General features: G+C 31.8%; 4 protein-coding genes across 4 annotated transcripts in view; 2 read left to right on the forward strand and 2 right to left on the reverse strand.

Annotated features, from left to right (window-relative positions):
• Las (lipoyl synthase, mitochondrial) overlaps nucleotides 1–3817 on the reverse strand; it is a 5140-nt gene extending 1323 nt beyond the window's left edge. Inside the window, exons 1-5 of the mRNA XM_018551980.1 lie at nucleotides 3493–3817; nucleotides 2575–2886; nucleotides 741–897; nucleotides 425–482; nucleotides 194–349 (exon numbers count right to left, since the gene is read on the reverse strand). Coding sequence (XP_018407482.1) covers nucleotides 194–349; nucleotides 425–482; nucleotides 741–897; nucleotides 2575–2886; nucleotides 3493–3564 — 755 coding nt within the window. The 5' untranslated portion in view covers nucleotides 3565–3817. The remainder of the gene's footprint in view (nucleotides 1–193; nucleotides 350–424; nucleotides 483–740; nucleotides 898–2574; nucleotides 2887–3492) is intronic.
• Nucleotides 3818–4767: 950 nt separating this feature from the next.
• LOC108783396 (uncharacterized) lies at nucleotides 4768–11552 on the forward strand. Its single transcript, XM_018551950.1, has 6 exons — nucleotides 4768–4818; nucleotides 5818–5974; nucleotides 7199–7303; nucleotides 9010–9303; nucleotides 11273–11497; nucleotides 11541–11552. The coding sequence occupies exons 2-6, from the start codon at nucleotides 5828–5830 to the stop codon at nucleotides 11550–11552; spliced, it is 783 nt and encodes a 260-aa protein (XP_018407452.1). The 5' UTR covers nucleotides 4768–4818; nucleotides 5818–5827.
• Nucleotides 11553–15080: 3528 nt separating this feature from the next.
• Lrr47 (Leucine-rich repeat 47) lies at nucleotides 15081–18083 on the reverse strand. The gene is made up of 4 exons (XM_018551951.1): nucleotides 17868–18083; nucleotides 15817–16374; nucleotides 15403–15710; nucleotides 15081–15318 (listed from the first exon to the last, which is right to left on the reverse strand). The coding sequence occupies exons 1-4, from the start codon at nucleotides 18027–18029 to the stop codon at nucleotides 15081–15083; spliced, it is 1266 nt and encodes a 421-aa protein (XP_018407453.1). The 5' UTR covers nucleotides 18030–18083.
• Nucleotides 18084–18921: 838 nt separating this feature from the next.
• Nucleotides 18922–25031, forward strand: prtp (thioredoxin domain-containing protein pretaporter). Its single transcript, XM_018551987.1, has 5 exons — nucleotides 18922–19100; nucleotides 23173–23319; nucleotides 23411–23516; nucleotides 23597–23887; nucleotides 24398–25031. The coding sequence occupies exons 1-5, from the start codon at nucleotides 18922–18924 to the stop codon at nucleotides 24860–24862; spliced, it is 1188 nt and encodes a 395-aa protein (XP_018407489.1). The 3' UTR covers nucleotides 24863–25031.
• The last annotated feature ends 787 nt before the right edge of the window (nucleotides 25032–25818 follow it).

A 25818-nucleotide genomic window follows, 5' to 3' on the forward strand; every position in this document is an offset into this window, starting at 1 on the left:
ATATTTTTATCTTCATTATTTACCAAGTTAGATCATTTGAAATTTGGTAAATTTTTCTTAAATTTATAGAGTACCGCTTTTTTGTGAGTGAGTGTGTATACTGTATATATATATATATATACATGAATAAAAAAATATATATATATACAGGACACCCTGTGTATAAGAATTTTTAAGGATACATTGTACATACCTATAGCGAGCGCGCATATCACGAACAAAGGGAGTTAAACGCTCTACGGTCTCGATATTATGTGCAAACACATCCAGATTAGAATTTACAATCGTAGCGATACAGTTTTCATCACCTCTGAAGTCTGGTACCAGGCATTCCACTAGTATGTTGCTTCTATAACGAAACACGAAGTACGACTTGCTTAATTTGTTTCATTAAATAAAGAAAATAATTGTACAGGTGAGATACCTCTTTTTTATTTCTTTAACAGTACATGCAATATGGCTAGCTCCACCATCTTTTAAATCTGAAATAATAAATGATGCATTGAATTCTAGATCTATAATAGTATAATTTAATTGTACAGTCTTCAGTTTATGATACACATTGGTTGTGTTTAGCAGAATGTTTATTTTGTAATTGTTAGAAATTTCTTCACACTGATTGGATTACAAGTATTTTCAGATCTGAGAAAATATAATCCAATCATGGGTGAAGGAAATTTTCAATAGTTGCAAAATAAATACAATATTTTACTGAACATAACCATTGATTCTAAACTAACCGTCACGATCTACGGATGTTAAAACAATATAATCCAAATTCCAGGCAGCTATTGCGCTAGCAGTATTGATGGGTTCTTCCTCATCTAACGGCGGTGGTTTACGTGCAGTTTTGACAGAGCAGAAACGGCAGCCACGAGTGCATGTGTCTCCCATTAACTAAGAGAATCAACCTATTGTTATTTCAACACAGGGACTCAGACCATTACAATAAAATTTTGGACTGATTACAGTAACGATGAGAGCTGGCTATACCCAAGTTTTGATTTTGGTCCTCGTCTTTTTAACGATGACCGGTCTTTTTTCGGTTTCAGACCAAAAAAAAAGGAATGCCGAAATTTAAACAGTCCAAAATTATACCTAATTTTTACTATCGCTTCCAGTCCTTTCGCCGCTGACTTTTATCGTTAAAATTTATGTTATCGTTTAAATTTTTATCTTTTATGCGTGATACAGTCCAAAAAGTCCTAGACCTTTTAAATACCTTGAAAAAATAAGCATTTTTGAAGAAAATATCTCATATAAAAGTTCTAGGGTTAAAAATGACTATTTAATTTTATTAGACCTTAGAGACCTTACCAATTTTATTTTGGGTAGCGTTAAATTTAGATCAAGGTCAATCTATTTTTTTTTAATGAAATACTCTATTTTTTTATTTTAAAATCTAATTAGCTGATATCAAGAGCTTTACAAAACAGTATAATGTTCCTCTTTTTAATCAGTACTTTTCGAGTTAAAAAACTTGAAAGTTACAATAATATGCACTCAATAGCAAAATTAAACCCGTATGAAGCTGGCCCTCCAATATTAAAAAATCGATTTTTTTCTTCATGCATTCGTTTGCTTATCGTTTGCTCACGAATGCTCAGTTGGAATTTTCGTTTGCTTACCCTTAATTCAAAAGATATACGACAGTTTTGGGGGGCCAACTTTACACTAGCCCCTTAATATTAAAAAATCGATTTTTTTTCTTTATGCATTCGTTTATTTCTTTATGCAATCTTTAATCAATAATCTCAATCTCCAATGCGTAGTTTAATTTAGAGTTGGATTAATGATGTTATATGTTCTCTCATTGATAGGCGAGAAACACATTTTTGCATTAACGCATAAGCATGTGCATAAGGAATTTCATTTGCCCATTTTCTTATGCATGAGTCAATGAACCAATCAAATTCTTTATGTATATGGTTTATGCGTTATGCAAAAGTGTGTGTTTCTCGCCTTAGAACACGTTACGTTAATAGTAGATTAATTAACCAGTAGTAGATTAATCTACCAATAGTAGATCTAACATTATCCAATCCAAAGTGGTTCAATCCCGCTCGGATTGAAAATGTTATAATAGTGGCAGAACTGACGCGTACTTAATGCACTTTAAAGTTGTACACAAATCAACGTAAAGACATATGTTTAATAAAAATATAGAAACAAGTTAAAAATCAGGGCTCGATACGCGATGCAACTTTCGGCTGATTCGAAAATCGGGCGGAAGTTGCATCGTGCATGAGTTAAACCATGAAAATTCTCAATATATTTTATTACGGTACTATTTGATAAAACGTATATTAAGCATTTTATGAATTGAGATAGGTATCTCACTTTTATATTCAGATCAGATTAGTATACAACGGCTTTAATGTGCATCAGTTTAGCTAATAAAAAAAGCTATATGAGATTGAAGATTGAAATTTGACCAATTCAAATAATAATATATAGAAACTAAAATTTCTTTGTCCTCGTTGGTCAAATCTCATTTTTTCATGCAATTCATTTCTCACGGCAAGGAGCATTGGCATACCAAGGTCACAACCTTTCTCTGTTTATTATACAAACCATAATAGTAGCTGTTGCTGTATTATGACTGCTTCCACCCCAGCATTCCCCGATGTTAGGACATCTGGCTTCTTCGCAAACTGTACTTAGTCGTAATTGCCTCAGTTGCGCCTTTATTCTACTATAACTCTTTCCCACAGGTATCTCTGTTTTCAGCCATGGTGGTAGTTTCAACCGTTCCGACTCGCCTATTTCTAATTTTAATTTGCCATTATACTCTTTAATATCGTTTTTTAGAAAGTCCTCAAATTGTGGACCTTTTGCTAGTTTCTCAGAGAATCCTTTGTTACTCTCTGTTGAAGCTTGCGCACACTGAAATATGTTATATTTTCATTAGAATCATTTCAGATATGATTATTTACATAATTCAATGGATGTATCCAGAAGTGACGACTGTTCACTGATATATATTTATTTATTATAATATTCATAATGTATTATAACATAAAATTGATCTATTATGGATAACTATAAATATTATATTTCTTACTTATTATTCTTGTTCATTATTTCTTTAACAGAGCGTGAGTATAACTTTATGTCGCTCATATTATTCACACTCATAGCCTTAGAAAAATAATGAACGATAATAAGTAAGAAAGAAATATATCATGTTAAAGATTATAAACAGGTAAGTTCTACATTATGAATATTATAATAAATGAATATATCGGGTGTTTTGCAATAAGATACAGATGACACAGTGTATCAGTATGTCCTTGTTGTTCACCAATGTTAAACAAGGATCACTGTGTTGTACTGTGTCGTTTGTTGGAAGGTACACGTTAATTCCTTTATTGCTCAATGAGTGATCATCGCTTCTAGATGCACCCAACATTGCAATCATTAGGGTTTAAGACTAGCAAGAAATATAAGTCTAAACATATTCCGAAACTGAAATAAATTGTTGAAACTTACTGCCAGATAAAAGTGACAGCTGACGATAGACTTGGGATTCGCGGCCTCCAATATCCATTTGTGTTTAAACATGTTTCTATAATGTTTATACGATCTTCTTCGACACAAATGATCCTCGCTCTGTTATCAGATCAGCCTAGTTCAATCAATAACGTCACAGTACGTCACGTTTACGATGAAAAATCGTAATACAGTTAGTTCACACTGTGTGCGAACTTTTTTGGTGCCACTCATTCGGATTATGTGCACCCATGATATAAATACATTATACATTTATATTTAAAAACATTTATACGTGTGTGCACCATATTGCGTTTACTGGCGCTTACCATGGCGCTTACCATGTGGCGCACGTTTTAAGCCTTTAAAGCCCAAAACACATGAAAGGCATTAACAGTACATAAAGCCCATTCTACATTGGTCGTATCGTAACATCGTAATGTAGGATTCACACTGCGTACGACATCCGACGGTACGATATCCAATAGCAGAGCTTATTACAAAATATTGTTAGCTATATATCAAGAAAACAAGCTCTCCTATTGGATATCGGACGTCGTACGTCGGACGCAGTGTGAATCCTACATAAGCATCGTGAGACTTCTAACATCGGATTGGCTGTTGCAACAAATTTGTGACCTGCGACGTCTACGATACGGCCAATGTAGAATGGGCTTAAACATAACATAAGACCAATGAGCATCTTAGTTAATTAATATGGCATCTTTATGCTGGATGCTTATTGGATGCGTAGTTTACACTAGACGCGATGAACGACGCGCGACGAGCGTTAACCAATAAGAACTCTGCTTTACATCGTCGTGCGAGCAAAAGCAAAGCTTTTATTGGATATCGCTCGTCGTTCATTGCATCCAGTGTGAACTAGGCATTATATTTAATAACTGTAATACTTCTTCTATTGTGCGTAGGCCCTTAAGCGTCATGTTTTGTGCTGCGGCCATTACTTTTCGTTCGTGGTGTCGTGCAGTGTTGTGATAGATTTTATAACCTGAATAATCATTGGTACTATTGGTAGTCGATAACGATTGCTGTGTATCTCAGTTTGTCAAACCAACTCAATGATTTTTCTTGCAGATTCTTTCGTTTTATGCAAAAACGCGTAATATATCGAATAAATTTAATTTCGAAATCGAATGTGAAAGCTGCATTTTGAATAATTAGCTAAGAAGTCTGTGGAGAGGACGTCTAAAATCAAAGATAGATACGATTAAATATATAAAAATGTGAATTTGATCATTGCATGACCAAGTCACAAAGCTTTTCAATAATCCTTATTTGGTTTTCTGTCTTTGTAATCGAACAGAGGTAAGACGGATATAATTAAATGCAGCTTCTAATATCTTTGAAATAACAGTATTGAAAATGAATTATCTTGATCTGATATTGCAGTACAATCATTTATATAGTATATGATATATTAACTCCCTTGTAAGAGACATGTTCTTTTTGAACATCTGTAAAGATTATCTAGATGTGAATTCATATTTAGGTATCACTTATACACTTACAGGTTTATTGAGGTTTATTTAGATAATATAAATTTCATTTAATTGTTTAATTAAATCTTAAGCTGATGATATACGATGCTTGTTTTCCTATTGGATTGCTATCTGTGAGTCCTTTCGATTTGATGACACACAAGTCAACAAAAGTTTCGTTCTATCCTTCTTGACATTTAGAGATTGACAAAGATAGAATGACACTTGTGTCGACTTGTGTCATCAAATGGAAAGCACTCTATATTAGAATCTTGTCACCATAGCAATGTCATTGTAGCCATTACGGTAGCAAGAATCCAATTCAGCAAGAAAATAAACATCATGTGTTCTAGCTTTACCTGTAAACACATTTCAATTTTGTTTATTTTTTTTATATGAACATATGTATATAATAGGAACAAAAGTTGATAAAGATGGAAATTTAATATTCGATAAATTAAGAAACTTATATTTCTGCTTCTATTTTTTTAAAACATACAAAATGTTTCTAAAAATTTATGATAAACTGTAAAGGTTTGAGAGATCTCTTAAAATTAAATAATTTGCTAAATGTATATTAAACGATTCAATGATCTCTTCTTGAAATATTAAACAACAATTTCTATCAAATATTGTTGAGAGTTGCATAATGCTAATAAAACTACCATTTTAAATATTTGTTGCAATAAAATATATAAAAATTCAAAATACAATTAATATTATAGAAATTAAGCAACATTTAACAAGGTCAAAAATTGGTATCTCTAAAGAAACATTATCTAACAAAACTTGATTAGGTTTAATATTTTCCTGGTATGTTCTGTAGATTTCAAAAAATGGATTTGCGTAATGATATTAAAAAGGCAACATCACTTACTTTTTTGGACAACAATGCTAAGTTCTATCGTCTACAAGAACCAAGTCAGGCTACGAAAGATAGAAAAATGAATGAAAGATCAGTAAAGAAACCACGAAACGCACATGTCAGTATATATAATGGATATAAAAAGTATTTATACAGGATAAATTTTTATAAAGTTTTACTTGTAGAAAATTAATTTATTACATTATTAATACAGTAACTAGCAATTTGTTAACAAGTACATGTTCTGTTCAATATATATTAATAAATAAAAGAGCTGCATGAAAATAAACTGTTCATGACTTTAAAATTCAAATTTCTCGACTATATGTATAAACTTTATGCGCCCAAACAATACAATATTTCATTTGATTTGTTATCAAGGTAATTTACTGTAATTATTATACATGTTTTTAAATAAGGTAATTTTGAGAAATTTTATTCTTTTTTAATAAATTGCTAATTAGTTGCTAAATTTTATTTTCTAAAAATAAATTTTTTTTAAAGATATCTTGCTTACAAATACATTTTGTAGTCATTGTACATTAATATATACATGAGAAGTAATATTTAATTTATATGTTTCACACACATATATATATATATATATAGTGTTCTCTAAATGTCTACAAATATATTGAAAACGATCAAATAAGAAGCAAAATTGTAAGCTTAAAAGGATATACCTAATAGTGATTAGAGTTTGACTTTGAAGTTCATAAGATTATATGAAGATTAAGTTGAACTTTTTTAGTAGAATGCTCTATTCTTTATTGCATATTCTTGTAGTTTATTTTTAGAATTTTTCATTATAATAAAATATTTTTCCTCGGATGTTAAAAAATTTGTATTATTGATGTCTTGATCTATTGTACCATTTTGGTACTTCTGAGAAAAACACTCACAAAAGTCTCAGAAGTATTATAAAGTACTTTTCTCTTAAGCACACATCTCTCGTTATAAAGTTTGAAAATTATAGTATTGTTGGCATTAATGTTATCTAAGGAGATTGTTCTTATTTTCATGTTTAATGTAATAAAAATGAAAATAAGAGAGACAACCTCTAATAATCTTGATCTTGATGTTCATTGTTAGAATCATGAACAAATTTTTAAAAAGGTTATAAAAAAATGAGAAATTCTAGTCGAAAAATTCAACTTAATCTTTGTATGATCTTAAGGACTTTATCTAAAGTCAAATCCTTATCATCATCAGGTACATTTTCTTTAGCTTTGTTTATATATTTTTCGCTACAGTTGATCATTTTCGAAATATTTTAGCTTCCCTAAACTTTTAATTGAGTTTATATATTATTATTAATAATTATTTGTTTACTTAATTACAGTTACTAGAAGAATCTGATGCCGAGGATGATGACATAAATGTAAATATATGTAATAGAGTAAAATCTACTTTCGACGAACATGAAGTTTCTGCTGCTGTTAGAGAGGTAAGTGGATATTCTTACCTATTAAAAAGATAATTAAGACATTAATAAAAAATATGTTTTTCATTTTAATAAGAAATAATACCATGCAGTTAGGATTTTAAGGTATTCTACATTAAAAAATATAGTTGAGGAAAAATGTAATAATTTTATGTTTGAACAAATGTACATCTGAACAGTTCAAAAAAGCTAAATAAAGATAAACATTAATTTTTAAAGATTAATAATTGAAAATCAAACAAAAGAAACGTCTCAATAGAATTAAAAATTTAATTAAAATAAATATGAAGAGGCTATTCAAGCCAAATGTTGGTTGTCTTATGCAAAATTGAATGTATTATCACAAAAATATAATTGTATTAAATCTATAAATAAATGTTTTAATCTTTAATATAGTCATTTTTAGTAGTTATAAAAATATAAAATATACAACTATCATTGACTTATTAATGCATAATTATACTGTTGAATATCCGAGGTTTCTTCATTGCTTTACAATTCCTTTCATATTATCATAATATTATACATTAAATAGATGTTTGATCAATTATAATAACATTGTATGGAAGTAATGGATATTAACAGACATGTGGATTATGTAGATCCAAAACTATATATGGTATGACAGAATTTAAATTTCATGTATCTAAATACACTTAGTTCCAAAAAAAGCGGTACACTATAAATTTGGGAAAAATTTACCAAATTTTAAATGATAATAACTTTCTAAATAATGAAGATAAAAATATTTAAAAAAGTAAAATGAAGCTTGAAATATCTATTTTAAGATTATTTGAATGGGAATTGTCCTAGGCTATTATTTTCAAAATGGCGGATGACAAAGTAATAACAACATGCGAAATTGATAATCAAAGGTCCTCCAATTTTGCGATGGTGCATGATGTGAATCAAATAAGAATAAAATATATAAGATTTTCCTTGTCTAAAGAAAGAATTACAAATATGGATGAGAAGGCAACGGCAGATTGTAAGTGCGTGTAATGCGAAAAAGTTGTATACGAGTATTATAATCTGTTTTCCTATAAGTATCATTTAATTCTAACTTTAAGATATTCTTGAGACATTGTTATCTAATAAATTCAAATTTCTTAACTGAGCTATTACTAAATAATAGGAGTACAAATTAGTTTGGTCCATTTTCCAAAAGATGATCGCCTCCAAGTTCGGTCCATTTTCCAAAAGATGATCGCCTCCAAAGACGAGTCATTTTTTCGAGACGGAATTCGAAAATTGCCTGAGAGATGGGAAAAAGTAGTAGCCAGCAAATGGACAATACTTTAATTTGTTCATTTATTTTGTTTTGAAATAAATGCACCTTTGAACACAAAAAACGGACCGAACTAATTTGTACACCTAAAAATAATCCCAAACTGCGTGAACAGTACGAGTGAAGTGGGACAATATTGTTTGCGAACAGTATCTTGAAAGCTACGAATTTTCAATATGTAATTATGTATTGACAAGTTGATAAGTTATATATTTTATATTTTTACAATCACTGAGGATGATCATTAAAGGTTGAAATGTTTGTTTAGATTTAAAGTAATTTTATTTTGTAATAATAGCATTACATTCAATTTACATAAGACAACCAGCATTAATTCGAATAGCCCTTTGATATTTATTTCATTTGAATTTCTAAACATTAATTATAATGTAGTTAAAAAAACTAAATTAATATGACACAGGTAAATGGTGGTCGTGATCTTTCAAATAGACATTGGGAAGAGAACTTCTTCAGAAATCTTGAGAAAATGATACAATGTGAGAAAGACATATCTCAAAACTCTTCCAAATGTGATAATATAAAAGTAAATCAATCTGAGGTTAATCATTTAAACAATAATTGTAAGCAGAAGGTTAAACTGTATAGAAATGCTGCAATCATGGGTCTTGTGAGAATCAAAAAGATTTCACTAGATGATTTAATTAGTTTTAACAATGAAAACTCAATAAGAAAAGAAGATGAACCAGAAACAGCGGTGAGCGTAACATAATTATATTATAACATTACATTATATTAGGTGTACAAATAAGTTTTAAAGCGTTTCTAATGAAATTTAATATTTATTTATTTATTTAGAAACAAAAACACTTAATTATCAAAATAATCCCCGTCATTATCTATGACCTTCAGCCATCTTTCGGGTAGCTTGCGAATTCCAGAAGCAAAGAAGTTTCGTCTTTCAATGTGATAAAATTATCCACCCATTTTCGCATTTCTTCAAATACTCGAAAGTGTACACCGGACAAGGCATTTTGCATTTATCGGAATAAATGATAGTCTGAAGGGACTATGTCTGGGCTATATGCTGGGTGCGGTAGAATTTTCCAATCAAGCGCTAGCAACGTTTCCTTTACAGGTTTACCAACTTGAGGCCTAGCGTTGTCATGAAGCAATTTAATGGGACGTTTTCCTTTGCCAGTAAATGGACGATTTAGTTCGATTTCTTGATTTAAGTGGATCAATTGTTGACTGTAGCGATCACTGTTAACCGTTTCATTCGGGTGGAGCAGCTCATAAAATAGCACACCCTTCATGTCTCACCAGATGCAAAGCATAACTTTGCTGCTGTGGATATTGCGTTTTGGCGTTGATGTAGTGGGTTGTCCTGGATCCACATAAGGTTTTCTCTTTTTAGGATTATTGTAAAAAATCCACTTTTTATCACCAGTCACGATTTTCCACAAAAAAGATTTTCTATGCTGTTTATTGTACAGATTCAAACACTTCTTAAGGCTCCTGAATACTCAGCCAAGAACTCCGTGTTGATGGGTAGCGACACCGAATCAGTCGGTGGCTAGCAAAACTGGTAGTACGCTACTGGTTATACACACAATTGCAAGCTCATGTCCGTGTGCTCATTTTCGGGTAGAAGGGGAGCGCACAGACATGGGTTCATGCTTGTGTGTGTGTATAGCGCCTCGCCATGGTAAAAGTCTGAACTAATAGGCGTGAAAAAGTGATGTTTTGACGACAAATTTTTTCTTGCGTGCCATTTTGTCAATATTTGCTTATTTGTGAAAATGTGATTTCCCTCGTACTCGTGAAAGTCCTAAAAATTGGCGGAAACTGCAGTTATCGTGAAATTTTATACGTAAAAGCGTATATTTCACTCGTTTCATCAGCTGTCAAAATGTGTGATTCTGCCCGAGTATAGGCTCACTTTACGTGCCTTTTACGACCATTTACTGACTATCAGAGGAGGAAAGGACAGTTTCCGCCAATTTTCACAAGTGTTTTTGAGCGATCTCGCCTTTTAAATTTATCCAAATTGTCTTTATTAAAAAATGGGACGCAAGAAAAATTAATGTGTTTTTCTCGCCTATGACGTCACAATTCCAACATGGCCGTCGCCGGTATTCAGGAGCCTTAAGACGATCATTTTTGTTTTTTTTTTTTTTCACTTAATGCATGCGACATCCACTTTTCTTCCTTTAGAATCTTTCCCATCTGCTGTAAGTGAATTGAAATATCTTGTTGAGTTACTCCAAGTTGTTGTGCAAGTTCTTTTTGTGTTTGACATGAGTTTTGATCGAGTAATGCTTGCAATTGATTGTCTGTAACCTTCTGAGGAGCACCACTACGTTCTGTATCACTAACATCAAAATCATCCTGTTTAAATCGCCTAAACCAAAACTCACGTATTTTTGGATACAACATTGTCTCCAAGAACAGAACAAATTGATTCATATGCTTCAGCAGAGCTTTTTCCTTGATGAAATTCATATCGAATGCAGTGTCGAATAAATTTCGCTCGCCATTTTAAAACCATTTAATTTTAAGGTTTCCAATTGTGTGAAGTCAATTGTTTTTTTGAATTCTAAGTTTAAATTATACGTTACACAAAAAACGCTTTAAAACTTATTCGTACATCCAATACATTTGATACGCGTGTATTCAAAGACAATTGTCTAAATGTAAGAAAAACATTTTTTATCTTATGTCAGAATGGAGCCACATTCAGTGAGTATATAATGGACAGTGATAAATACCATGTGGAATCAGTTCCTCTTCGTGAAGACCCTGAAATCTATGTTCACCCTTTACAAATGGGAATAGATGTAAACCAGTTTAAAGATATAGATTTTTCTGTACCACGAATCGGCAAGAAAATAACAGTAACACCAGCAGAACATTTTTTTGGAGCGAATGATGATGCTGCCTTTTCTTTTGTTAAAAAGAAAGATAATATATAATAGATTATTATTTAAACAGGTACAATTGTAAACTGTAAACAGGTAAAGGTAGGTTTTGTTTCCTACATGTATTACGAAATTATATATATATATATGCAGTATAGTATCTCATACATGTGCGGTCGCGCGTATGTGTGTATGTGTCGCGTGTGTGCACGTGCGAGAGAGAGAGAGAGAGAATTGGATATGTAAAAAATAATATCAATTAAAATATTATTTAGTCTTCTAATTACTTACAATTATAGAAAATTAATGTATGTACCATGGTTGCCATTTTTTGACTAACGTTTCGATGAAGATCGATGTTCCTTCTGTCAGAAATTAATTATTATTTACAATCATTATCACATTATTCTTATCTTATAGTAGTACTCTCTCTCTCCCCCCTCCCTCTCTCTCTCGCACACTTACAAAAAAAAGTTTAAATGGTGATAGGAACTGCGCGTCGAATTGATTTTTCAAACTTAGAAATGTAGTAAAGTTATTTATATATATATATATATCAGGAGACGCGGTAGCGTCTCCGGCCATGTTCATATATATATATATATATATATACATATATACTGTATTATTATAATAATATCACAATTACAATAGATGATGATCAATAGACATCTATTAAAAGATATCTTAATAGGTTGGAAATCTGAATTTATTTGTTGCGAAAAATATTACTTTGACACGCAGTTCAAATGACTTCATAAATAGGATATATATAAATTCACATGGAATTATTTAAGCATTAAAAATTTGTGTTTGATCGTTATGGACTTAATATTTTCTAATGGTTGTGTATATTTACATATATAGTCCAATAAGGTTCTTATTATTGAACGGTTAATTGAAGACATTTCTTGTAAAGTCAGAGATTCCTTCAAATAGAGAAATAGCCACAATTTCTGACGGGAAATCAGAAAAATGGCAACCATATATATGTGAGAGTATAAATATTTGTTATTGTGGGATATAAAATTGCAGATATATTTATCTAGAAAAAAAATAAATATGAATAAAAATGGAGGTGAATACAAAACTTTTGAAAGAAGTATTGTGTTAAAAAAAATCTTTGTAAAGTATTTTTGAACATTGCCACACGTAGTAGTCGAGCCCTGATGAAGTGAACGGCACGGTTCACGAAACGTTATAGTAGGGGAGGCCGAGAGGCTAAATGTGGATTTACTCGAGCGTCGTGGGGACCTATTGGATTGTGAAGATTAGATGCTAAAAAGAAAAAAAGGATGTATGCCGTTTCAGTGGTGGGGTGAGCGTGTACAGGCTTTCAAAAAAAACAGTGACAATGAAATACTCGAGCGTGTCAGATATTAATAGTGTAAGTGACCCATGTGTTTCTGATAACGGATAAATATTAATCTGACGGTTTGCGTGGGGTTAGCTGTAGGAAGGGGTCAAAAAAAGGGGGAAAAAAAAATTTCCTCGAGCGCGTCAGATTTTTGAAATGTACACTTTTCTACATATAATTAACACACCATACCTTAATCTGACGCGCTCGAGTTTTCGAACGATCGATTTTTTTTATTTACTAATCCCCTGGACCCCCGGCTCTATATAGAGGTTTAATATTTGGTGGGGGTACTTATTAGGGTGTAAGCTTTCCCCCTTTATGTTATTCTGACGCGCTCGAGTAAATCCCAAAATCCCCGCTTGGCCTCCCCTACTATTAGCATTAATAATGAAGAAAGACACGGCGATAACCCGCAAATCTTCTGGTATAATTGAAGAAAATACCCGTGAAAGCCTTAAAAGCGTAGTAGTCGAGTATTCTAATATTTTTATTATATGTATAATAATTCACAAAAATTAATTATTTTACTTAACAATTATCAATAATTTATTTTTTGTATAACTAGTCGAGTTATCACAGTTATCTGAGAAATCTGAAAGTCATGCAAATTTATAGCGTTTTTCGACTCGAATGGATTCGCACAGATATGAGATAAATAATACCAGAAGGTTTGCGGGTCATCGCCGTGTCTTTCTTCATTATTGATAACGTTTCGTGAAGCATGTTGTTCACTTCAACAGGGCGAGGGATGCGCTGATACTGCCACGTATACCAGTATTAGCGCACCCCTCGCTCTGATGAAGTGAACGGCATGGTTCACGAAACGTTGGCATCAATAATGAAGAAAGACACAGCGATAACCCGCAAATCTTCTGTATAATTGAAAAAAATACCCGTAAAAGAGTCTCAAATGCGTAATCGAGATAAATAATGTTCTACTATTACTTTTGACGTTACATGTTCTATCGATAGGAGAGCGTACGTTATTAATCCAACCCAGATTGGTACAAATTCGCTCGAGTCTATTAATTCTTTATCGTCAAATTTAAAAAATCACGATGGTTACTCTGGGTTAAAATGACTCAAACCATTTTTTGAAGTGTTACCAAATCAATATTAGTTCCATTGACTTCAAAAAATTACAATATATAATCTTATCCTTTAAAAAAATAGCCGGTATTGTAGTGAAAAATTTAATTTTAACACTAAAAAAAATTGTAAACGTGTGAACTTTGAAATAATATTTAAATACAAGGACTCTTAGACCGGAATCCATAGTTCATTCTTAATCTCAAGATCAACTCAAGCTGTCTTAAAACGTTAATACCGTTCTCTGATTGATTTGTGACGTCTTAAGCACTAGCTTAAGAACATTTCTAGTCTTGAGCAACATCTATGAATTCCGCCCGTACTTAAAACGAAATAGATGTGTATTTGAAATTGGTGAAAGATAGAGCATTGTAGTGCAGTAAAGCCCATGGCACATAGAAAAACGTAAGGCCGTAAACGTAATCAGTAAGCGAATTGACCAATCACAGTTGAGAACGTAAGAGGCGGCCGCTTACGTTCTCAACTGTGATTGGTCAATTCGCTTACTGATTACGTTTACGGCCTTACGTTTTTCTATGTGCCATGGGCTTAACAAAGAGCAGGCTTATGATTGATTACCTATTTACAATAGCTCGCGCATGTGCAGTTTAATTTTGTATGTGCAAACATCAAGTTTTGAAAATATTATCAATTTTATATTATATTTTATATTATATATAATTTATTTATATGTAACACTCGAGTTTTTCGGTTGAATTATTTTAAATTTGAACATTGAGAATGACCTGATTGGTGTTGAAACGTTTGTTGTATATCTAATGTGTAAATTTGATTATTAAATATCAACTTTGTCAGGCTTGTAGCCCTCTTTTGTTATTATTTATTAAAACATAGGATTACACACAAATTATTATCTAAAGCTTTAAAAACAAGTCATATTTCTATAAATGAAAAATTTATTGTGTACAATTAATAATTCAAAAAAGACGTATAAAAAAATATACAAAGGTGATGAAATATAAAATGTCGTTTTTCATATTTGAATAACAATCAATAATGTTAATATCAATAGTAAATATATAATAAATATAAATGAAATAAATAAATAATGTAAATGTAAATATATACACATGTATTTTATATAAGTGATTTGTTTATTATAAAGTATTTCATGTTTTAAAACAGAGAGGAGAAAATTAGACACTAAAATCTTGTATTCGACACAGGATAATTGCTAGCACAGAGTAACGAACAAAAATAGGATTCAAATTTGAAAGCTGACGTAAATACTGACGTTTTTATCTCTACACATAGTAGAGGTAGATATATGAGCTTCCTTATATAATTATCAAAACATGCAGTTTTGCATGAGTGACAGCATTTAGCTTCATCCAAATAATTCACCAATGTATACGGTATTATACTTGCATCATATGTTATCCTATAAAATATAAAAATTTTTTTGACCCATCATCATATATTTCAAATGTTCAATTATATAAATAAGAAAAAAGAAAATAAAAACCTAGACTTCAGAATGCTTTTAGCTGACCATTCTACAAGATTTGTCATCCTTATTGTCATTATACTATCACTATCACAAACATCATTTTTAATGACTTTGATAAACGGATTTTCTGTAACATCTAAAAGCTGTAATCGCAGATGTGTGATGGTCACTGGTAAATACAGTAAATTGTTTTTTGCTACATCCAAAACTCTTAGATTTTGTAGAATTCTAATATTATGTGGTAGATGTATCAATGCATTTTGGCTAACATTTAGATGCACCAAGGCACTTAGGTTTTTGATTTGTATTGGCAATTTAGTTAACTGTAAATAATGACATTACCATAACAATAATAATAATAAATTTGTAGATAACAGAATCTGCTTTGTTCATTAATATAATCTCTAAGTTAAATTGGACAATACTTACTAAATTACTACTTATATCTAAGAAATGCAAATTGTGCTTAATGGCAGTTTGTTCTAGCCATGTCCACTTGGATCTAGGTGATTTTCCAAGATTATTTTGTGACAGTAGAAGTTTTTGAAGATGAGGTAAAGTGCCTAACTCCTTTGGCAAATAAGAGATGTTATTGTCTGACAAATCTAGAATTCTTAGACTTTGCAAATGCAAAATTTGTCGATCAAATGACTTCCTGCTTAGTCCACTTAAAATTAGTTGCTCTGTAGTTCTTGGAAAACCTTGTAATGTTGGATATTCAGATTTTTTCTTCACTACAACTTTGACTTTTCTCAAGGAGAAATGACTCGAGTTGAAAACCACATTAGGCATAACCATGTACTGGTTCATTACAGCGTCACTATGCTGAGAATGTTTATTTACTACATAATTCAATATACGAAGAAAGCTATTCAATTGAATTAAATCACTCTGAATTATCAGATCGTGACAAGGTTGTGTCAGTCTTATTGTAACTTTGCCATCGGCGATAAACTTCGTGAACACTTTTTCAACATTATTAACAATCTAAAAATAAGAAAAAAGATGATTATCAAATATGTCCTTCAAAAACAAAGTGGATGAAACACTTCAGATTTCATTAAAACAATTAAAATGATTGAATTAGCCAATTTGTTTATATCTTACTAACTACCTTAAGTTTTTATTATAGTTTAAAGTCTTCTACAATAGCTATATGTGTAGTTGTAGATAGTTGTAGATGTAAGAATTGATCAATCATGTCGAATATGAAGAGAATATTTGACTGTAATTGATCAATTCTTACAACTATATTCACAACTATACTTATGACTATTGTAGAATAGACATGAGAATTGACCAGTCAAATATGGAGAAAATATTTGACTGTGATTGATCAATTCTACAATCATAACATGATACACGGACTTTGATAACGTATACTATATGAAGCAGAAGAAAATCAATCAATCAGGGTTTTTCATTTTATTGAAAAGAAAGAAAATAAAAGACTTCAATTGATTAATTTTCTTATTCACTATGTGTTATGCTAGATTCTGTGCTCTTGTCCTAATAATAAATGGACACAGTTTAACATAGTAAATCATTTCATTTTCGTTCAACATTAACAAACACCAAGAAAGTAATAATTCACTGTATTTTATACTGTGTAAGAATGTTCTCAGTGGGAAACACCTAATATGATATAAGTTAGAAACCTTATGAAATTGATTCATCACAGTCAAATGTCAGAAAAATAATTAACTATGATTGACAAATTCACTTATTGCTTCAAAATCTGAGCAAAATGTCTTAAACTTGAGTTACAGACATAAATACATAAGCTTTAGTTTATGGTGTATTGCTTACGACTACAACTAAAGTTTAAATAAATGTTATGTGATAATTCTTGTGCTCAGACCCTTATATTTTTCTAGTTCTTATGTTTTTGGCTTTCAGCAAAGAAAACTGATCAGTGAGTACTTAGTAATTCTTTAATATGATTGGTTCTAGCTTAGATTTTCACTGAAGGAAGCTCTCTTTCTCTCAATTATACTAAAGAATCATCAAATGTTCACTGACCAGTTTTATTTGTCGAACAGAACCATTAGTTCTATTATAGGACGATCATCAACTTTAACGTTTAACATCTTAGTTGGCAGGGTAGAACACATATTTTTGCTAGATTTGTTTCATGCAAAAACGCGTTGAATGAGCCTAATTTTATTGACTACATTTACATGGCACTCTTAATCGGGTTTAATGACATCCGTAGTTATAACTTCTTGTTTGTTTATACAAAATCTGTATTTCTTTTACTAATGTAGCAACACCTTAAATATGTATGTATGTACCTTTAAGAATATTTATACGACATCAGTAGTTACGTTATTAAACCCGATTAAGGGTGCCGTGTAAACGTAGTCATTGATTTTTGAGCTGCGGGACCTATTCTGTATAATTACCAAACAATTTAGACAGTACTACAGGACTGTGAAAAAAAAAAAAAAACAAAAACAATTAGACACCAGTATTACTACCTGATACTTAGTGCCATGCTTATTCTGTCGTGTTTGCAGATACAGAGTCACATTGTCATCTTCGATCGATTTCTTCATGAATGCTAAAATCGATTGTGACTTTCTCTGCGAGCAAACAGATAATGTTCTGTCGTAAATCTCGATGTAGCAGTGAAACTTCATAATCGTTTACCGCGTTTTGCACAAGTAAATTGAGTTCGGAACAGCAAATGTAATGAGCGTATTCTAAAACGACGCGATAACAATTAACGGTTTTCTACATAACCTGTACAACCTACAACCTATAAAACTCGTCTAAATCTAAAGGCGCGTCTCCAATAGAGATAGAGGTCCATAATGCTAGATTCACACTGCATCCGATGTGCGTCATACGACACTCTGCAACCAATCAGAAAAATCATATCATTGAGCGAGTTCAAGACGGCAAAGCGGCTAGGTATGCTTGCCGAGCGATTGAATATAATTGGTTATTACTTATAGATCCAACCAATCATACTTGATCGCTCGGCAAGCGTACCTAGCCGCTTTGTCGTCTTGAACTCGCCCAATGATGCACTTTTCCGCCAAGGTGTGAACCTGCCCTTAGTATGTAGAAATTCTTTCACGATGTAAACCAGGCCAATGGTAGGCGGATCAGGCGGATGTGAATCCGGTACATGTTCCATCATGATCGGTGGAGTCGGTCGCGCGAGAAAGTTGAGATAACTGACAAGCGGAGAGATTCAGAGATAATTCGGAGGCTTCGAAATCGAAACGGTCGAGCAGATCCGAACGGTCTTGATCTCACTTAGTCCTGCAGAAATCCTCTCTTCTGTGATACGTGACGGTAAGATACCGTCGATCTTCCGAGATTCTCGGTAGGATGTTGTGAGCAGTTGTGAGCAGTTGTGAGCCGCGGATCAATTCATATTTGGTATGATGCTGTCATAATTGGCGATTTTTTAAACCCCGGCATGAAAAGGTTACGGGTTTAAAAGATTTTAAAAATCGCTGTCCGTTTTTTTGACGAGATGTCCATACAGGCTTGAACAATTTCTCGTCCGTTTCGTGAACGATGCTGTCGCTCATGATGGTAGATTTTAGCGTATACAAGCGGGGGGTTCTACTTCTGTTTTTACTAAGTCAAACGAGTCATGGCTACAGCGAGGATGAGCATACCCTTCGGTATACTCATGACAATTTTTCCATGGAAGTTGGCAAGAGAAATTACTTCGTCATGTTCTATGCGCCATGGTAAAGAAATACATATTTTGATTATACAATATATTCATAAATTCTATTAAAAAAAAAAAATAGATTTATTTCGTAACTAAAATAAAAGCGTATTAGTAGGGTGTTGTGTATACTTGTTTGGATAACTTGGAGTCGAGCTGTCTCACATTGATTGACAAAAAGTAGACCCATTCAGCAGAAAATGCCGCTTTGCAACTGTTGTAAAATTTTTGAATACGGTTGGTTCTTGCTTTTGAAGTTGATTGACAAAAAGTAGACCCATTCAACGGCAGCAGAAAATGCCGCTTTGCAACTGTTGTAAAATTTTTGAATACGGTTGGTTCTTGCTTTTGACTCCTTATGGATCTAAATGTATAAACCAATCATACTGAAGAGTTTTACAACAGTTGCAAAGCTGCTTTCTCTGCTGGACGCAGTCGTTCGTGACTTTTTGCACGAAATCACCGAATTTGGCAAAACAGTTTTGCAAATCGAGAAATTGAGTTGTCTGTAACAGGAGTAGTAAGTTGCAAATCATAAAATATCAACCAATCACAATTGAATTGGAGGAGATCACTCGATTGTGGTTGGTTAGATTTTTAGGTCTGATTTACAATATGTGTAATAAAAAGTAAGAGTAAAAATAGACTAATTATACAGTCCATTATTCTTCTCATATTCGAATGTGATTGATCTATTTCTTAGTCTTATTTCTTAGGGGCTTATTATGATTTTTGCATTGGGTGAAAATGAGGAAAAGTGAGAAACTCACCCAATTACGGTTAATCTCACCTCGTGAGAATACGAAATTACTCGTACGACCATAAAATTTCGACGTGAAAATATGAAAATGTGAAATCAAGCAAGAGTGATGAAGTAAGGCCCGGTTACACCAACACTTCTTGATTTTATACGACACTTAAAACTCTATCTATTTCGTTTTAAAGCCGAAAGGGAGACAGACAGACAGACACAGTTCAAGTTTCGCTTGAAATCGAAATCACGTTGGTGCAATCAGGCCTAAGACGTATTATTCCGTTATTCGTATAATGGATAATTTGTGTTTGTGCAATATAGAGATTATCAAGGCAGAAAAAATATTCTTCTTTACAATTCCAAGAAAAATATCGTGTATAAAATTAACTGTAAGAACTGCAACGCCTCAATGGCTACATTTACACCGTGCATTTAGGCCGCGGTCTAAACACAATAGATGTCCTTGTTTATCCTGTATAATCGCGGACTAAGCGCACGGTGTAAACGCAGCCATTATATGTAGGACAGACGGGGAGAAAACTAAAAACAAAAATTGTTGAACATTGTAATATCAATAAAATAAACCTGGTAACCCGTCTGTCATTACTGAACAGAATAGAATTTTAAACATGAATTTGAATGGGAGAACACAGAAATCTTGGATAACGAAATATATTATAGAAAAAGAGAGATTAATTTCTGAAATGCTTTTCATATTAAATCTCAATGATTTAAATCCGACACCAAATTCTTGCATCATACGAACATCTTTAACAAAATGTGACGTAATACAATTACTTTTTAGCATCATTTTGACTATTATTTCGACTACATATAATTTTGATTTATGACATTTGACTGACTCTGTAAAAACAATTTATTTTAATGAATAGTTTAAAAATTATTTTAATAACTGTAAAAACAGTTTATTTCTTGACATGTCTCTCGTTTATAGTGTTCATATCTTAAATATCGTTCCAATATTGTATTCATCACGATCCAGTTCTCTCAACAAGTTTGTTTGTGTCATCTTCAAAAATAATTTTCTTCCTTTGCGTGTTTTGTACCGCAATGTGTGAGCACCTATACGTTTTTATGTACATGCGCGACTCTTCATATTATCTACGCAACAACGTAGTTTTTGTTTTTGTATCTTTTCATCACTTATTCATGTAGCATTTATTCACTTGCAGACATTGTTTAAAGTTTGCCTCTTGCAGAAAAAGCGTATCATTAGTACTGGCAGTTCATGTTACAGTCAGACACTGATCTGATAATATTTAGTGGACTGCAGCTTCGATTCGATTTCTTAATTGTTCTCTTGAGTTAATCGACAATGAATAAAAAAGCTTTCTACTTTATGACCTTCTACACAAAGAAGTCCAGGGTGTATCGAATCAGGAGATTGGAATGGCCAAGACACTACTTCTTCGCGTTCAAGAACGAAGCAACTACATTTTGTCGTTTTTACGATTTTCTCTAAAACGACAAAAATGATATATTTCTACAAGATTTTCTTAATTCATCAATCTCTTACACACTCCTGAAATTTTGATATTTAAATTTCGAACACTCTATATATGATGTCTATGAATTTATATTATATAAAAAATTTTAGATAAATTAATTTACGATAAAAACCTTAGGTAGGCTTGAATGTTCCTTATTGTTTATTAGTGATCATGATTATTTGTTAAAAATATTCCATATATATTAAATAATTGGAACAATTAAAAAAATTTATATTGAGTTTTTAATTGAAATTTCAAATTTGTTTTTGGAAAAAATATTCGTTTATTAGCGAATCCTAAAATTTACTTTATGATGCCATATTCAATATATATTAGAGTTTTATATATCAGCGTATTTTCGAAAAGAGTAAAAAAAATAATTTTTTTAATGTTATTAAATTTTTCTCACTAAAATTGTTTTATTAGCGGACGTGATAGTATTTCAGCGCTAAGATATTTAAAAGTACAAGAACAATCGTAAAAAAATCGTATATTAGGTCAAATCTGGCCTGTGTTACACTTCTCTCTTATACTTGTGGTGGTGCGCACGTTGCTTAAAAAATTTATATATCTATATATATAGGGTGTCCTGCGAGACTTCTCCAATCTCGCACAGGAAAGTAGATAGGATCGAAATAAATACAGAAGAAGCCATTTTTTTGACTTAAAATATAAGGCCTCGATAGTCTAATTGGCTAGAATACTTGCGCGTAAAGCAGGGTATCCGGGTTCGACTGCCGGCCGAGGTAATATTTTTCGCAATAAGAATAATTTTCCAGATTTAGTATCTTCAGATTATTAGAGTTGCGTTTCAAAACCGACGGTTGTTCGGCGCGCAATTTGGGGGGACTACGTATATTAGTTAATTATTAATTTAATTTAATTCGTGATAGTACCGCGGTAGTTTATATATAAGCGATTAGAATCCAAGCTAGACTGTTATAGGCTTCGTACATGTATTAGTTATGTTCTTACATTAACGGTCTTAGTATTGAATATTGTTAAAATATATCAGTTGATATATTTTAAGTTATTTTTAAATATAATTGTACTCTTTACCTTCGATCCTACATCAGATATAATAGTTTAAAACTTTAATATTATAATGAGATAAATTAATACGGTATCCGCAATTGCGGATAGATACCATCAGAAGCTGATGCTTACAGGATATGGACAGAAACAGACACGTTTTTTTATTCCACAAGCTTCTATGTAGATGCTGATACACCGATAGATTTCCATTAGATACAGTTACACGTTATATTTTCTGTCCGTATTTGTAGATATAGTGTTGCTAATAGAAACGGATAGGAATTGAATTTTTCTTCGAGCTTGTATAGTTATAGCAGATAGAATTTCGTTAGAAATCATTAAAAATTTTATCTAATGGAAATTTTTTTTCCAAGAAAAATTAAATAACAAGAATTCAATTTTTTTTTATTGAGAAAAATGATTTCAACATTTATTTTATTTTTTTAAGCAAAGATCAATTTTTAATTTTGTTAAAGCACATAAACATAATAAATTTATCTTATCCTAATATGACGTTAAGAGACTTCAGGTTTTTGGTCTACAAGACTGTTTAATTCAAAATGGAAACTGGAACTCTAAACAGAACTCTCGAGATCTAAAGTTGGGATGCTAACTTTACATGCTCATTATAGTTAATCAATTCAATAAAATGAATATGCATTGTATTTCAAGCTGTTTTTTTATCTTAATTAAGAAGTAAATCTATTTTTCTTAGAAATAAAATTAATATAATACAAATATTATTTTTTATATTAATTGAACGAAATTCAATTGGAAATGTTCTGTGTAAGGTGTGGTCATTGTCAAAGACTTGGCCCTACGTGGGAGCAGTTGGCAGAGATCTTAAATGAGGAGGACAGTAACATAAAAATTGTCAAGGTGGATTGTACAACCGAGAGTGTTTTGTGCAGCGAGCAAGATGTTACTGGCTACCCCACGTAATACATTTTTACCATCTAACTTAATTTTTGTCTAAATAGATTTTTTTTATAATTGATTTTTAATTTAATTGATGTCTTTTGGATATAGGTTGAAGTTTTACAAGACTGGGGAAACTAAAGGCATCAAGTTCCGAGGCACTCGTGATTTACCTACATTGACTTCTTTTATTAATGATCAGTTAGGTAGTTCAATGGTATGTATATTTTATATAGAATTTCGTGCTATTGTATTGAATTGTTAGTCACAGTCGATCACAGTAGTTTATATGTTCAGGTTGAAGATGTCATGCCCACTCCTCCGGAAGCAGTGAATGGATTACAAGAATTAACGAAAGATACGTTTGAGAAACACGTATCTTTTGGGCATCATTTTGTCAAGTTTTACGCACCTTGGTGTGGACACTGTCAGAAATTAGCTCCAATTTGGGATGAATTAGCCAACAGTCTTCGCAACGACGATGCAGTCAGTATTTCTAAAATAGATTGTACACAGCATCTTAGTATCTGCGGCCAGTTTGACATCAAGGGATATCCTACATTGCTATGGATTGAAAACGGAAAAAAGGTACCGATTGAATTATAATTTTTTTTGTATAAAAAATAGTTATTTATGAGGTGCTTAGTATCTAGAAAAATCAGAAAATAAAATAAATTTTTATTTTATTAAAAAAAAAAAACTGTTCTATGTGTACACGTTTTCAACAGATTTCTGATTATGAATATCACAATTACATTTTTCTTAGTATTATAGTCGTAAAAAAATTAGCATAAAAAAATTTTTACGGAGATTTCTATAGTTTTTCCTTTGTTGATTTTTAAAAAATTCTTAAAGTTTACTTACAATTTTTAATAAAAATACCTAGAAGATCAAGGAATTATATAGAATTTTTTCATATTATTTCAGTAAACATTACGTCTGTTCTCGTTATTTGAAATTCTCAAAAATTGTTGCATTTAAATTGAGATAAATGCGTATGTATGTTCGAACGTTGAAAAGAGAGAAAACGAAGATACAAAAAGTGCATGTAATGCAAACAGATCTATTCAGAATATTTAACGGAATACAAATTTTTAGATGAATAAATATACTGGTCAGCGTACTCACGAAGAGTTGAAAACTTATGTAACAATGATGTTGGGTAAGAATGCAGAAAACGAGTCAAACCAGAAGCTTGAAAATACAGACGGAATCCCGAGTGCTATGTTGAGTTTGACGGCGGATAGTTTTAAGCAAGGTATCGAAAAGGGCCTTTCATTCGTCAAGTTCTTCGCACCCTGGTGTGGACATTGTAAACGTCTGGCTCCCACGTGGGAAGAACTGGGTAAGAAGTTCTTCGGCAACGACAATGTGAACATTATCAAAGTCGATTGTACACTCGATGTAAGCAAACAATTGTGCAATGAACAGGAGGTGGATGGTTTTCCAACGTTGTATTTATATCATAATGGACGCAAGGTTTCGGAATACAATGGCTCGCGTAATCTCGACGATCTGTACGACTTCATAATGAATCACATGAAAACGCACGACGAATTGTAAATTTGTTTGTCATTGAAACGCCGAGATAGATGCGTGTATGTGTGTGTTTCGTAATGTATTCCCAGTAATACTTTTAATAATTGAATTAATTTAAAAGGCATAATGGTTTGATTTTTTATCGCCAAATGAAAAAAAGCGGGAATTTTTTCATTTTTATATTTTATACATCAAGAGAAAAAAGAACAATACGTTATTATATAGAGTGTAACATATCCAAATGTAATCTTGTGTAAAAAATGTATTTTTAAAATTATCTGTTTATTGTTCTCTCTCTCTTACATTTTTTATTTATACATATGTAATTTTCTTTTGTTTATTCCTATATACCTTGGTAGTTATAAACAAACCGCAGCGTGTAATTTAGATGTAGATGTAATATTGCACGAGTGTCAGGAATTACATTTAATATTATAACGGTAAATATAATGTACTGATACGGCTCTAAATCAGCAACTTTAAATATAATAGTTATATATCAGAAATATATCAGCAATATACTATTAGAATAATTCAAACAAAAATTCAAACAGTAAAAAATACATTGAAATGTAACTTTTGGTCTCAATTTTTTAAAAATAATTAAGGGATAATGTATATTTTAAGATTTATTTTTCATAAATATTGATTTGCTTTTTAAATAAAAATCAAAAAAGAAATTTTTAGAAATGACCCATGGTACCCCATGCTCGGTACTATGGGTCAGACACTGGGGCACTATGGATCATATAGGAGAAGTAGCTTTATTTAATAAATAAAGTTCAAAGAAGTGATTTATTTTATAAATAAAATAAATAATCTAAAAATAAATAAACCGCGTGAGCAGAGTGAGGCAACGAGCGAGCGAACCGTTCGTTCGCTCGGCGGAGGACCTCCATCCCGCCTCCGCGTCCACCGTGGTTTCGCCCTGCGACGACGCGCGCGCGAATAACGTCATAAGCTTAAACAAACTTAATCAA

This window comes from Cyphomyrmex costatus, unplaced genomic scaffold (genome assembly GCF_001594065.2).
Source record: "Cyphomyrmex costatus isolate MS0001 unplaced genomic scaffold, Ccosl1.0 scaffold15, whole genome shotgun sequence".
Taxonomy (NCBI): domain Eukaryota; kingdom Metazoa; phylum Arthropoda; class Insecta; order Hymenoptera; family Formicidae; genus Cyphomyrmex; species Cyphomyrmex costatus.

What these genes read in the sequence shown, in the direction of transcription:
- LOC108783396 (XM_018551950.1), top strand. Translation starts at nt 5,828, where the DNA reads ATGGATTTGCGTAATGATATTAAAAAGGCAACATCACTTACTTTTTTG. An exon ending in TTTCTGCTGCTGTTAGAGAG is followed by an intron (nt 7,304 to 9,009) that starts GTAAGTGGATAT and finishes AATATGACACAG; the next exon opens with GTAAATGGTGGTCGTGATCT. An exon ending in AAGATGAACCAGAAACAGCG is followed by an intron (nt 9,304 to 11,272) that starts GTGAGCGTAACA and finishes ATCTTATGTCAG; the next exon opens with AATGGAGCCACATTCAGTGA.
- Lrr47 (XM_018551951.1), bottom strand. Translation starts at nt 18,029, where the DNA reads ATGAAGTTTCACTGCTACATCGAGATTTACGACAGAACATTATCTGTT. An exon ending in AGCATGGCACTAAGTATCAG is followed by an intron (nt 16,375 to 17,867) that starts GTAGTAATACTG and finishes TCTTATTTTTAG; the next exon opens with ATTGTTAATAATGTTGAAAA. An exon ending in AAAAGCATTCTGAAGTCTAG is followed by an intron (nt 15,319 to 15,402) that starts GTTTTTATTTTC and finishes TATATTTTATAG; the next exon opens with GATAACATATGATGCAAGTA.
- prtp (XM_018551987.1), top strand. Translation starts at nt 18,922, where the DNA reads ATGCTGTCGCTCATGATGGTAGATTTTAGCGTATACAAGCGGGGGGTT. An exon ending in GTCATGTTCTATGCGCCATG is followed by an intron (nt 19,101 to 23,172) that starts GTAAAGAAATAC and finishes GTTCTGTGTAAG; the next exon opens with GTGTGGTCATTGTCAAAGAC. An exon ending in GATGTTACTGGCTACCCCAC is followed by an intron (nt 23,320 to 23,410) that starts GTAATACATTTT and finishes TTTTGGATATAG; the next exon opens with GTTGAAGTTTTACAAGACTG.